At 44.3% G+C, this 14,550-nt stretch overlaps 1 protein-coding gene across 1 annotated transcript in view; it reads right to left on the bottom strand.

The window, feature by feature from the left end:
- Window positions 1-1,355: 1,355 nt before the first annotated feature.
- Window positions 1,356-14,550, bottom strand: part of betaCOP (coatomer subunit beta) — a 42,160-nt gene continuing 28,965 nt past the window's right edge. Inside the window, exons 9-13 of the mRNA XM_075674743.1 lie at window positions 10,283-10,628; window positions 7,364-7,509; window positions 5,048-5,137; window positions 3,539-3,691; window positions 1,356-1,714 (exon numbers count right to left, since the gene is read on the bottom strand). Of these exons, the coding sequence (XP_075530858.1) occupies window positions 1,646-1,714; window positions 3,539-3,691; window positions 5,048-5,137; window positions 7,364-7,509; window positions 10,283-10,628 (804 nt within the window). The 3' untranslated portion in view covers window positions 1,356-1,645. The remainder of the gene's footprint in view (window positions 1,715-3,538; window positions 3,692-5,047; window positions 5,138-7,363; window positions 7,510-10,282; window positions 10,629-14,550) is intronic.

Here is a 14,550-nt window from a genome sequence, read left to right as displayed (position 1 = left end):
AGCGCACCGACCAACTTCATTGTCACTCTCGTGGCGGCTCATTTCTTGAGCACCGCTCGATGATATCGAAATAATATGATCACAGGTAAGGCACCCAGTGCTGACCTGCTGTATTTTCTTCTTCAGTTTGTTTAGATTGAAAGTTGAGTGCGTCTTTTAAGAACACTGCAAGAAAAACTGCAGCTGTTTCTAGGCACTTTGCCATTCTGGAATTGGTGACATGACCTCCTGCATACATAAAACGAATTGGAGATGGTGAAAAATTCTGCAACATAAATAAATAAAGAAAGCCTCCACTATCTCGCACAATCCAAATACCTAGGGCCTTAAGCCTAAACACGTCTTGGAACTCTGATTCAGACAATCACAACTGTCTATACGAGGATAGTTTGGTCAGTGGGAGACCCAGACGCATAGTGTGGATAGCACTTGGGTAAGCAATGCATCTCAGCATAAACAATGGAAATACATTTTCTGCTATATCTTGCATGGAGGAGACATCTCGAAGTTTGCAGAGGCATCAAGTAAAACCCTGTTGGAGAGCTGCAGATGGCCTCTAGTCGGTGTAAAGTGAAGTGCATGTACAGCACTCTGTACGCCTCGTTCTGTCTGATGCATTTGGAGCAACTTTGGCTTGTGGCAACATGTAGCCAAATGGTTTAAGCGAGGATGTCTGTAGATGCTGACAAAGCTGTGCAGTGGTGTGCACGGCTCCAGCGCAAGCGCAATGGGCCTAAGTTTGCACAACATAAATGAGCAGGGCCTAACGATACTGGTTGAGCATTACTAATGGTAATCACTATTCTAGTTACATCACTAAACAGCTGCCCAGGACGGGTGGTATAGTGTGTGAACGTGTAACTCCAGAAGAGAATTGGCAGACTTCAGAAATTCTTCCAGCCCTCAACTCGTAGTGAAAGCATCAAGCTGTCCTAGTGAACACTGTCGTCTTGTGGGGAACTGCAATGCAAAGTCATCCTTGTCTTGTACAGTAGGGCCTGTTGTGGACCCTGAAAAATGTACATGGCAAGTTTCCTTGTGTCATGAAAAAATAAACTAGCTGCACTTGCCAGACAGAATGTCGGTTCAGTGAGTCAACAGTTTAACATATTGTAAGTGACAAACTTTTTGTGAAGTGCTTGGGTAATCCCGTTTGTATAACAGAGAACACATGTTCCCCTCAGCTACTGCCACTACGTCTCAGTTGGAGTAATATGCAAAGAATCTTGTAATTCTTTCTTAACTTGTAATTGCGACAACATATGAACCAAGCCAAGATTTATGAGTGCTGCACAAAGTTCATAACAGCTATCGCTGCGGGATGAAATTGAAAGACATTTCTAGACATCTCTGAGTGACCAATATGCACAAGCAAAGCTTTTTATTGATACACATGGGTTCCTCAGAAAAATTACATCCCAAAGAGAGATAACAGTGTGTACAGGTGGTTCTCTCTAAGCATGGCTGTTGCCGGTAAAGTTGGCCAGGCTCTGAAGTCAATGCCTCAAACATGCTTGAAATGGATCAGTCCACCTGCAGTCGACTGGAGGCAGCGATTGGCTCTGGGTTTTTCAAGCAGGCTTCAGGGTTGGCACCCGTTTGTGCCACAAGACAACCAGGCCAGGGGACTGGCAGGCCAGTTGGTTCAGGCACCAACTTTGGGTGACGATTTCTGGGTACTGTTGATCTTGTCACCCAGACTTAGTGCCATACCCTGCAGGGGGAGAGAGATGGACAAATCAATTTTGATATTTTTCTTTCCAAGAAGTTTGCCATGTTGTGACCAGAACAGCTAATTTTGTAACACCATACAAGATATCATTGGATAACCATGTGCATGACATGTTTTTTTCTTTTGTGTTTATGCTGTGTTTTTACACATGCATTTTTCTGTATTCAATACCCTCTGTAATGCCTATGATCTTGAGGGCACAATAAAATAAAGCACTCCATGTTTAGCAAAATGTCACTAGGTATGGATGATAATAACTTGCTTAGAATTTTGTGTTTTATTGTTCCTAGACATCTTCCTTACTATTTTAAACTAAACCTCTAGACTATCCCCTGGGGTGGCTAGTGAATGGTCAGGATGTAAAACAGGAACACAACATCGCATTTTCTAAAACGGTATCACTCCTCACGATGGTGCTATGCCAGAAAAGCAGTCTTGATGCACACAAGGCTCACTAATATTATCTTCAGTATGTCTCTAGAACCAGTGACAAATGGAGGTGCATAAGTGCCCCCTGGGACAAAATGGGGACAAGGCACTAATTTTAGCCAAAGTCTGTTGAGGAACTTTAGAAGGGCAATTTACTGGCTATTTGAAACATTAAAATCTGTCACTAAGGCGACTGAAAGCTCACTAAACTTGGGAATTTTCTAAGTTAGTAACTCTGGACTACATAAGCATGGCTGAGGTCAGCACCAGTACATTCAATTGGCCTTAGTTAGTCAAGGAGCGCATTTCTCACTGGTCCCTAAACATTGCAGCTCCCATGTGTGACACGGTGGCTAAGCACTTGTGTAAAGATGTTGTGCTGCTGTAAAACTGCACTGTAGTCAACAGCTTCAGGAACAGAGCCCATACTGATGCAAACCAGCCCTTGACATTACCCACTGTGTAATGGCATATTTTTCAGTGCGACACAAGCTGGGTCCAAGCTTTCCTTACTGCACACACAAGCAGTTGTGCCCACAGTAAGGAAAGAAAATTTGGTCTGGATTTTCTTTTGAACACAAAATTCAGTTGCTTAAATCCCTGGACCTTTCACACAGACAGCTCAAACAGAGACAAGTGCTCGGTACTACCCGACACAGCATTCTATGACAGTATCATGCTGGCTGAGGGTACTGTGGACATGCGCACCTACATGCACTCTGGTTATGATAAAATGTGCTCAACAAATGCTCAAAGGGCAAAAGCACCTTTTAATGAGTTCTTAAAAATTAATTTACAGAGTTTAACATCTTGAAACTGCACAGTATGATGAGGGACACTGTAGAAGGTTTCAGAATAGTTTAAACCACCTGAAGTTTTCAACATGCACCCAAAATATGATACACAATCATTTTTGCATTCCACCCCTATCAAAATACGGTCACCATGTCCGGGAACTTATCTGGCTCCTGCTCAGTAGTGCGATGCCTTAGCCACTTGGTCACTTGTTGCTGATGGTCTGAACAGAATGTCAACAACTCAGCAATTATATAATACAGTCAAGCTCTGTTAATTTGACGCCGATGTGACTGATCAAATTGGTAGAATTATACGGGAGGGGGGGGGGTGAACTAAGCAAGAGGCTGAACCCCCCCCCCCAATTGACACTCACAATTCATTAGGCATTATATTCTTCGATTCTAACATGCCCCCCAATCGAATGCTATTCACTTTTAATGGGTTCAATGTAGAAACTAATGTAAAAATGACCTTAGAGCTCCTACAAAAAGCAAAAATCTAATGCGTACACAATGTTTTAGCAAGAAAAATGCAGATTACGGAAGTCTACTGTGCTTCAAAAGAGAGAAAGCAGAATACCTGGCTCTTTGCGCGGATGCGGATGTGTCCCACGACGGGTGCATCAGCGGTGTTTGGGTTCTTTTCGATGCTCACATTAGCCAGAGCATCCTCACCAAAGATGGACCGTGCATACAAGTTGGCTGCCATGAAACCACACTCGCCCGACAATGCCTGCGCATACGTGCATATACAGATGTGTGTGCGTGTGGGGGGAGGGGGCAGAAAGAAAAAGAAATACTGTGGTTTCCTGAGAAAAAAATCCTTACCTATGTTTCTAAGCTATTTCTTGCTGTTTTTTTTTATATATAGTGTCATACAGGAAGTTCACTGTTACTGCCAGGGGAACAGAGATGGAAAACACTGTTTATTGCCAGTGCCACATAGTAGCTCCACTTTCCACTTTGCTCATTTGATGGTGCTCACAGTTACCTACATTTACAAGTTTGGGTGCCAGTGCAAGTGTGCGGCTTTCTTTTCTCTCTCTCGCCTTGCATATAAAGCTTGCTGTAACATGTTGAGCTAACCTTGGCTAACCTCTCCAGTTGTCATTCAACCTTCTCTCACTAGTGCACGCATATATTCAGACATAATGGTAGATGTGTGCGGTTTCCTTGTGCTACATTCTTGGAATATGCAAGTAATGTGTACAATGAGCAGGCTACATGGTGTAAATATAACATGGCCACGAGTGCTAAGGTTTTCAGAGTTTAGTGGTATGACATAACACAGCACTAACTTTCTGAACAGTTTAGCTCAGAAGATCCACAATGCGAAATGACACATCTTGCTAGCACACTCAGGGCACGTTGACCAGCACTCTCCGCATGAGAAGTGGTGCTTAAAGGCCAACTCTAACAAAATTTCAGCTTAGCTGAATTGGTCACAAGTGAGTGGTATAGTATATCATTTAGACAATCTCAGCAAAGCTGAAGGGCTGGGAATCGCCTAGTTTTCTTATCAGCATACCTATCTACCCTATTTTAACCACAGAAAGATTAAGTAAAGAAAACTTGGATAAAATTAGGACCAAAGAGATAAGCAAAAATGGACCTCATATTCAAAATAAGCACATAAAGTTACATATACTTAGAAGTTTTTAGCACCATGGCATAAATAAGGATCTTTAAAATTTTTTTATCTAAGACTCAACTTCCCTCTTAACATTTAGAAAAAAGGTAACACCTGCACTTCTATAAAGGATCCCACAAGAAGCGTGGAATGCAAGCTGATAGAGCCACATGTGTTCCTTGTGAGCCCTACTGGGCCCCACTTCTCTAGTCACACGGGACATTTATTTCATGAACCCTAAAATGCGACCCGACATACACCCGTGCTTCCGTAATGCCATAATTGCAGTTATTCATCAATGCCACCAAACACCACGAGATCTTTACGAAGAAGGGTGACAGTTTGGGCTAGTTGGTATTCCATAGTTGAATGATATTAAAGCACAAAGAAAGAGCTGTCAGAAATGCCAGGAATCAACAGTCCTGAATCCTCAGATCTCCACAGTTCAAAGCCACCCACCTTCTCTGGCGTCAGGCACTTCATGTTAGTTGACCGGATGAGGTGCTGCAAGTAGGCAGGCAGGTCACACAGCGTCGTATTCACGGACACCTGTTGATGCAAATTTACACATTGTGGGCTCACGCAAACTCCCAAAGTGAAAACGTGTGCAGGGAGCAAAACACATATGGGGAAGGGCGCATGTGAGGATAACACACACAGGACATAACAAGGAGTTTTATTTTGGAAAGCAACTTATTTTTGCACAAAGCAATGCCTGAAAAGACACACTATCTGCAATGCTTAGAGAAGGGTACTAAGGCACAATGACATACAGAAGACTTTTGTGTCCAGCATGCTAACCAAGGGCGCACAGATGCAAGCTTCCTTGTTTTTAGTGAAAAGACACTGCCTTAATGATTTACCACGTGTGCTGGCCTTGATATTGTTGCAAGGCACTTCTTTGTGTCAGGTGCATTCACAATAAAGGCACAACAGCTAGCCCTGAAGTAGGCAGGATTCCTGCGACATGGTAGGTAATATTCTCAGGTAGGTAGGTAATATATCCTTAGGTAATAGTAGGTAACACCTTAAGGATGGTAGGCAACATCCTTCAAAAAAGTGGTTTTTCCAATTTCGTTGCCAAAGAAACACTGCATTTCATGATGCATATATCCCCCAAATGGCATGCTGAGACAAGCACTGTAAGTGCTTCAATGTGGCATCCAAGTTACCTTCCACCCATAAAAGCTGGCTTGGCTTCATATCAAGTTTGACAATATTTTCAAATATTTCAAAAGAGCTAAAAACTTGAAAGAACAAATATTTCTTCCTGCATTTAAAATTTAGGTTATGGCTACGTAATTAATTTTACCTTTTCAAAATTTTGAATATTCATCAAAATTGCACTGCTGACTATTGGCAGCGGTGCATTTGTTTGTACACCGGCAAGTTTGTTCACTATATAGTTGAAAGTGTCAAAATTTGTTTACTAACAAAATTGTCATTACATACAAGAGACAGGGACGCCTCGTTCCTCATCAAACTAAGATAAAAAGCTCAGATTCAGGGGAAACTGGCATGCTACCCTACATCAACAAAAAGGTTAGACCACTCTCACAATGGTGAGCCCCATGACGATAGCTGCTGTCTTGCTCAGTTACTCAAAAGCAACTCGTAAATGAATTCTGGGATTTTATGTGCCAAAACCACAATTTGATTATGAGGCACACCATAGTGGGGGACTCCAGATTAATTTTGACCATCAGAGGATCTTTAACGCATCCCCAAAGCACGGGACATGGGCATTTTTTGCATCTCACCCCTATCAAAGTGCAATTGCCGCTGCCAGGATTTGATCCTACGACCCTGTGCTTAGCAGCACGACATTATAGCCGCTAAGCCACCGAGGCGGGTCAAAAGCAAGTCGAAGAGAAAAGCTAGAGTAATTGCCAGGAAGGATTTTGCAAAGGAGTGTCGGGTAAATAAATGATGCTAGATATTGTGTCCCTGGTACGTTTTGGGCTCAATGGTTCACAACTGAACACCCAAACATGATTTCTAGAAAATACAGTTTTTTTTCTCACAAAAGGTACATCATTTCCACAACTAATAAACCTATTGCTGCAAGATTTCGCTCGATTGTTATAATGTTCTTAATGCATATATTGAACTACAGTCAAACCCACTTATAAGATCCCAGATATAACGATCTATCGGTTATAACGACCATATTTCAGTGCATTTATGATTTTTGATGACTATATACATATACAATGACTAGATTAATAGGTGCTGCACTTTCCGATTTGTCGCTCGCACAAACTTCAAATTTAAATTAAAATGGGTTCTAATCTGCATTTTCTATTGATACTTTGCAGACCATACTTATGAGCTCGCAGCAATGAAATTTATTGTAGTTAGTTATTTAGACTTGAATTTTTGTGTCGGTACCCCTTTGAGACAACAGATTGTTGTCCTCATGTTAGCCACTTTACGGGTGACAGTTCATGTTACTGTTCAGCCTACCACTAACTGGAGTGTATTTACTCAGCCTAAGCGTCATCGATAAACACAGGCCACAACACAACTTTTCACAGCTTGAGGCAATGCAAAAACTTCTTTCAAGGAAGAAGTTACCAATTACAATTAAACCACCCACAGCCACTCCCGAGAAATAGCGAGGTCAAGATTTCAGCCACATCAATCATGACTGTCCAACTGTGTCAATTCATTAACCTTTCTGCCCAGTACTAGGCAAAAGCAAAATTAAGAGAAATTTTTCATAATTTCTTCTTTTTAATTTTTTTATATGACATCACCACGCTTAATACTCACCTTGTTCTCCCACTCAAACTCAGCCCACATCTGGCGGAACTCAGTATCTGTGCATGAGGCCGGCACAATGTAGTCCATGATGTCAATATGGATGTCGTTGAGGACCACAACATTGCGGTCGCTTGTTGACCCACTTACGTCGTACACTGTGCAGGCAAAAGAACAAATGAGAATCGCCAAACTGCTGGTCAGTCTAGTATTGTCAACTGTCTCAAAAAGATGGATGCACATCATACATATATGCCGCCCACACAACTATGTCAAACACATTCTTGGTGGCAACTGTACGAGCGAATCTGACAAGGCCAATAATTGTCAAGAAAGGGGGCAGTTCAATCACCTAGATATAAAGAAGGTCTACTGAAGAAAAAGGGCGCTGGGCTGACTTTTACAAGGTGTTTGGCAACTTAACCATAAAGCACCCTAAGCTAAAACCTGACCGAAGATGTGAAAAGTCAGAGCCATGAACAAAATCTGCTTGACAGTGACAATCTTCACATGCATAATACTTGGGCCGAAAAAAGAAAATACACTTTTGCTTAAAGCCTTGGAAATGCTCTGCACTGTATGTAGCAAAAGAGGGAAGGTTACATCGCACCAACACAGACTTCTTTTCTCTGATCCAGCAGGACAGTGGAGAAATGTTCCCAATGAAAGATCACTATGTAGCCTCAGATAAAGATTTGTTGCACAGAAAAGAAAAGATTATGTTTCATAAGTGGCTCAGATTAAGTTAGTGAGTGGCACAAATAATCCTGTCAGCTTCAAATGCTGTCCAACTTACAGAAGCAGCAAATCTAGAGACCTGTTTTCATCATGAGCCAAAAGGTTGTAGACATTCAGCATGTTTAAATTTTGTGTTTGGCAATCTTACACACACATAAAAAAAATGTGATGGGCTAAATCAGAAGCCTGTATTCATCAGTCATGAATTTAATTGCTCTTTCAAATGCAGCAGAATCAACCATACAGGTGCAGTGGTTGCCCAATAAGACCATAATGACATTTCCAGTTTATCTTTGCAAGAGACGTGGTCTTGGGTCCCAGATAAAAGATGCCTCCTAGTAAGGAGCGGCCGACTCAACCAGACAAAAATGCTGACTCGCCTGATCAGATTTTACACTTAAATGCTGGACCTTGGCTGTAAAGGACACTCTCATGGAGGGCTCTGGAGTAATTTTGATCGTGCACAGTGTTTTTTTATGTGCAGCAAGGCCTCAGTACGATGTTTTTGCATTACACTCCTAACAAAACACTGGCGCTGCTGGAAGTAGAACACATAACCTTGTGTTTCAAACAACTGCAAAAAAGCTTTGGACCGCATAAAAGAACTATTTTTGGCTAGTGTAGGTATAAAGGAGCCCTGGTGCAAAATTTCATAGGACTGAAATTCGAAAGAATGCATCGCAAGAAGCTTGCAAGAACACCTTTTTGATACCTAAACTGGAAAAAAAATGTGACCCTCACTGTTCACTGGAATCCAGAACGTTGAGCATCAGTGCGAATTCTAGGCATCCGAGACTTGGTACGGCCCTCGACATGCTGAAATCTCGGAGGTCACAGTCCAAGATTTGCGTCAAATCCCCTAACCACCAGGTACATATGGAATGTGCACAAAATTTTTTTTAAGCAAGAAAAACATAGCATGCCTCCCATTCTGCAGTGGACTTCACATTTACACAATACAATTTATATACTTAATGTCTATAGTCATCCCTCTCAAACAGCACTTTATCACTGTGTATGAAGAACTACAACATGTCGCCCTCAGTATGGTTCATAGTGTGTTTGATATACAGTGGGTTTTCTTTAAATGGAACCTGAAGGGACCAGGGAAATTAGTTCCGTTTATCAGGAGTTCCACTTACTGATAGACAAGGCTGAATACAACTGCATGAATACAAAATCAACCAACCATGAGGGTGCCGTTCCGTTTAAACGATTTTCGTTTTATTGAGATTCCATTGTACTTCATGTATCAAATGACTCCGCAACAACTGCGAACGGCATGGTGGCCCACACCTAGACTAACCATTTTGCTAGTTCGTCCTGTGACGGATGCGATCCTTTGGAATGGCTAAAACAGGTAATGCGACTTGCCCCTGGTGTAGCATGCAAAATTACCTATCTCTGGGATATGCTTTCTTAATGTTCGGAAAGCGCCCCTTTGTCATTGTCATTGTCATGCCAAACAAGAAATCGTTTTGTTGCTATCCATGGTTGCCATTTTGTGATGACAATGATGATGGCTAGGCTGGCTTTGGTGGTAGGCTGTTGCGAACGCCGTGAATGTGGTCTTGGTTTTGGTTTCATATCGGTTTGCACCATCCAAGCAATTTTCAGCCAAATTTTCTTGGAAAAAGAAAGTACACATTAAAACTGGGTAAATACTGAAATAATTCATTGTGAGTTACCGTTTTCACTTAAAAATCTTGCCAAGACAGGATGGAAAAAATTCACTTTCATCGGAAGATTTTGTGTGTTCAACGTATTCACTGTACCCTAAGCACTACCAAGGAAGATGCTGCTGTTATTGGGGTAACCACTGCGGTCAGGTGCACGTGTACTGACGAGCAAAGTTCAAATTATCAGCGAAGACTAATTTCAGGATCAAAATAACGAAAGTTTGGTCCCTTGAAATATATGGGCACCGGTTCGGACCTTTGGTTGGCATCAAATTAACTGAAAAATAGAATTACTGAAGTTGCGTACTGTATAACCAAATTTGGCTGAAGTGAAATTTTGTTGCAGTTTGCCTTTAGATTGCCAAAGAAATATAGAAATCATCTTAAAAAAATGGCATGCATTTTCCGTGAATGTAGACAGGAAACTTAATATCGGGCCTTAAGGTAAGCTTCATATTCAGGACCCACATGCTCAGCAAGGTGCAAAAACTTTGGATTCATAGAAAGGACTCACCTATGTTACCGAAGATGATGCCATTCTCGGTGGAGGCCACTTTGACAGTGGCGCGAATGTTGCAGAAGTCATGGGGTGCCAGCACAACGGGTGTTGGCTTTTCGACGAGGCGCAGGTCGCCCAATGTGGCCAGCTCGAGAGTGCAGCTCTGCAGGGTGTCGGCTGTCTGGTTGACCACAAGCACGTCGAGCGCAATGTCGTACTGATTGACATGCACATATGCCTCGGCGTACACTGGGTCTGAGAAGCCCGTCAGCTGGGTCACCTTGGACAGCTTGGAGGCCGAAAGCAGGTCTTCGTTCCGGCTGCTGGCCACTGCTGCATGCAGGCTGACCTCAAACATGTTCTGCAGCAGACAAAATTACTGTGGTCAGCTTAGATGCAAGAAGTTGTCATGGCACCAATACACCACCCAAGATGCACAGGTGTGCCATGATGCATTACATACTATCCAATGGTCATGGTAATATGCAATGAGGTTTTCAAACAGATGCAGTTGCAATCCAACTACATCAGTATTAGAATGCAGAAATGCACGTTGCCGAGTGCAGTTTGTCACTGCTTCAGCATACCTCCTAACTTTGCCACTTGTTTAAATCGCTGCTAGAGTACTACAGTCAAACCTCTAACAAAGAAGTTGGAGAAGGAGCTGAAATTACTTTGCCATATCCATTTTGCCCTTACTTCTATAGTATACAGTTGAATTCCACTACAATATTATTGATGGGGGGCGAAAAAAAAATTTATTTCGGTGTCGCAAAAGTTCGTTGTTGTGATATTATCAAATACACAGGTGACACGTGACTCACTCATGCAAAAAGCAAACTTTAATTCCAGAAATCGGTCGGCTTAGCTTGTTTGTGCTTCTTGCCAAGCAATAGCATAACGTGACTCTTGCATGCCGCCAGGAGAGCCATTGTCTCGTACCCGATGCAACGCCCGGTTGTATCGAATGCGTCCGTGACCTGCGATGTAGTCGGCGGTCTGGGTTCACATTGCGCAGCTGTTTCATCTTTGTCCAACGAAACACAGTCTTCCCGGACACTCTTCAGGATTCCTTGGTCTGTTAATTCTTCGTGCACCACCATGCATGAGTCGGCTTGGACGTACTCGTTGGGGTGTACATTGGGAGGCGCATCTCCACTTTCCTGCAGGGCTGCCCACGCGGCTGTGACTTAATCAGACAGCGACCAGTCTCTGTCACTACCTTCGATCTCAGAGTTCGAAGTCTCGGCAGCCTGCGCAGTGAACCCAGCATGGCAGGAACAATTGCAGAGTATGGCACTTCTCATTGTGCACCACAAGGCGGCAATCATTTGGAGCACCACAAAGAGGTCCACTTCTGTTTGGCGGCCCAACTGTGTGTGCGGAAGCAGCCTTTGAAATAAGGCACCCACGGTAGGCTCGCTTGACGCTCTGGATGATTCCCTGGTCGAGGGGTTAAAAGACAGAGGTGCAGTTCAGTGGGAAAAACTTGGCCTGCACGTTTTCCAGCTCGGCGTCCTCTACGATGTGAGTGGAACAATTGTCTAAATATAGACAAACCTTTCGGCCTTGCCTGCCTATGTCATGGTCGAAGGCTTCAACCCATTCTCCAAAAATAGCCCAGGTCATCCACACCCAAGTGTTAGCCACATAGTTCACGGGAAGGCTCTGACTTCCTTTGAAGCAGCATGGTTTGGCACTTTTTCCGATGACTAAAAGTGGTAGCTTGTCCAAACTGTCCATATTAGCGTGGTTATTCTCTTCTTACTGTGCTTGCCTCCGTGGCAGCGCAGCCCCTTAAAATCCAGGGACCTGGTGGCCAGCATCTCGTAGAAGAGCTTGGTCTCAACGGCATTATAAATATTCGATGGTGCGTAGTCTTACAGGATGCCCGCGAGGCTGGCTGACATCCACGCAGTGGCGCTGTCACTATCCGCCGAAGTGGCTTCACTGCACAAAACTTTGCCGATGATGCTGTGGCAAGTGGCTGTGGCTTGCATAGCTCCTGTCTCCTGTAATTCAGCTTTGCTGCATGGCTTTACTGCGGCAGTCGGTATGCTTGCAGGGCAGTACGAGAGATGGCGCGAGTGTTGCTCTGGCAGGGTTACCTTTTGGCAGGGTTACTTGAGTGCAAAAAGGAGAAAGCTCTTCCTCTTTGGCTCGGGGTCGGCAAGCTGAGCGGACATTCAGCGCGTGCGCCGATCCATGCTTCTGCAAGACCATTTCGCGAGGCCTTCCCCGGAATGGATGAACACGATCGTTCGAACACGCCACCGTTTGCGTGACTGTAAGCGCGAATGACCAGGCGTTGGTGTCCAGCATGGGGCAAACATATTCGCTCGTTATTCGGTTGCGGCGAGTCGGACTTCCGCGATTTGTCGCGCACCAATCGCCATGTTTTGTGGATAGCAACTCGGCTAGCAGGCATTAGTCTATGAAAGGTGCAATAAATGCCCTTGTGATTGTTTACACTACTGTGTTGTCGTTCCTTTGTCCCAAGAGCACGGTTGAGAACCCCACATCTGGCGCCCAACGTGGGGCTCTTGGGGCATCGGACGATAGTTTTAACAGTTTTGTTTCTTTCGAGACCTTTGTTTGAACTGAAGCGTAGGGCTAGCATAGATTTTGATCGCTACCGTCGGCGGCATGCTTTCTTGTGTGAGGCGACGGTGGCTGTATAGTGTGTTTGTACATTTCAACAAGCTAAGCCTTTTTGCAAATGATTTTTTTTTTTAACGACATTCGTCGGTACGAGAGCCACATGGTCTACATCCTGGGTGAGCGAGGCTTAGCGCCCGCGGAGCATTGGCAAGCCTGAAGCGAGTGAGTACAGAGGCCTCGTGGGTGGTCCGAATTTCTTATGTAAATAGCTTCTTCTATCTCTTTGACTCTGACGAAGTCGCGGCTCTGCGAGCCGAGTGGCCGGGAGCCACGGGTGCTGCTATGGGCTGACTGGTAGTGCGGCCTGGCACCGGCGCTCCGACACCGTCTGGGACGGTGGGCGCCGTCAACTCGGATGTTGTGTGCACCGAGAGGGGTAAAACCACCTAATAGAGTTAATGTCTCCTCGCGGCTGCCTGTTTTGCGCCCATTTTGGGTGTTGTTTTTTGGATGCCGGTTGTTAGGGTAGCGATGCTTTAGGCCTAAAGCTTTACGATGCTGCCTGTCACACGTGGAGGGACACAACCTGGCGGACCATGGCATTGAGGTGTTGCACTTTGCTTCTTCTCCAGCGGCTGCTGCTTACGGTGCGGCCATGTGGCCGTCGTATCTTGAAAGCGATCTGCAACGTGGCCAAAGTGCGCGCCCACATAGGTCTCATCTTCAAAGCAATCTGCTATGTTTGCAGAGTGCGCATAGTGCCAGTAGCTTCGTATGCGATGTGCTTTCTACGTTTCGTTTCGCGTTGAAGTGAGCGCTGTACGAAGGTAAATTTACTTGCTGCTACTGCGCCGATTCCTCACTCCAGCATTTTTCAGTGAGTTTCTGCGGTCATCGAGCGAGATGTGTTATGTTTACCTGTGCGCGCGTGACACCGTACTTGTTAATTTAGTTAGTAAGCGAATGTTTACAAGTTTGTACGGCCGATAAAACTACTATCCTTACTTCGTACAGCTATCTACTAAGTTGCTATTGCAATTGATGCTTCACTTTTCGGGCGAAACTGTGACATTTCTCCGCACCAGTCGGTACGATGAATGCGCGGATGGAGCAAGAGCCATCTCGACGTCGGACCACATTGGCCGTGTCCGGTTACATTGGCTGCGCCACTGCTTGGAAGTATAGATGTTGTTCCCGCCAACAAGACTTTCCCGCCAACAAGAGTGTGTGCGATCATGCTCATGCCACGTCGGACTATGTATGCACCTTAACCGAGCGATTTTTTTTTCTGACTTTCATTAGTTCGAATTTTGTATAATTCGAATTTTTGTAGCATCACCGCAGAATTCAAATTAACGAGCTTTTACTATAGTGTCAAAAGAGAGCTGGCCAGAATTCCAAATTCTTCCGCAATTACTGATTTTTTCTTTCCAGCTTCAGCCTGGGTGATAACTCGAGCCTTCTGTTCTAGTGACAGAAACTTGCGTTTCTTTGTCAAGTGCGACATGCTTCAGCTGACGATCCAACTGCTTCGAGAGACAATGACCAAATGGCGTGCAATCGTCCGTTGTCAAGCGTGTGTTACCCAAACGCCCCATCACACCCTACCGGGATTTGACCTCACAACCACTACTTTGTATAGTAATTGGTGTTGTACATCGGAGACATTTTCACGAAACTGT

The sequence above is a fragment of the Dermacentor variabilis genome, chromosome 11 (genome assembly GCF_050947875.1).
Source record: "Dermacentor variabilis isolate Ectoservices chromosome 11, ASM5094787v1, whole genome shotgun sequence".
NCBI lineage: Eukaryota > Metazoa > Arthropoda > Arachnida > Ixodida > Ixodidae > Dermacentor > Dermacentor variabilis.
Note: the sequence above shows the minus strand (reverse complement) of the source record. Positions and strands in the feature narration are given on the sequence as shown.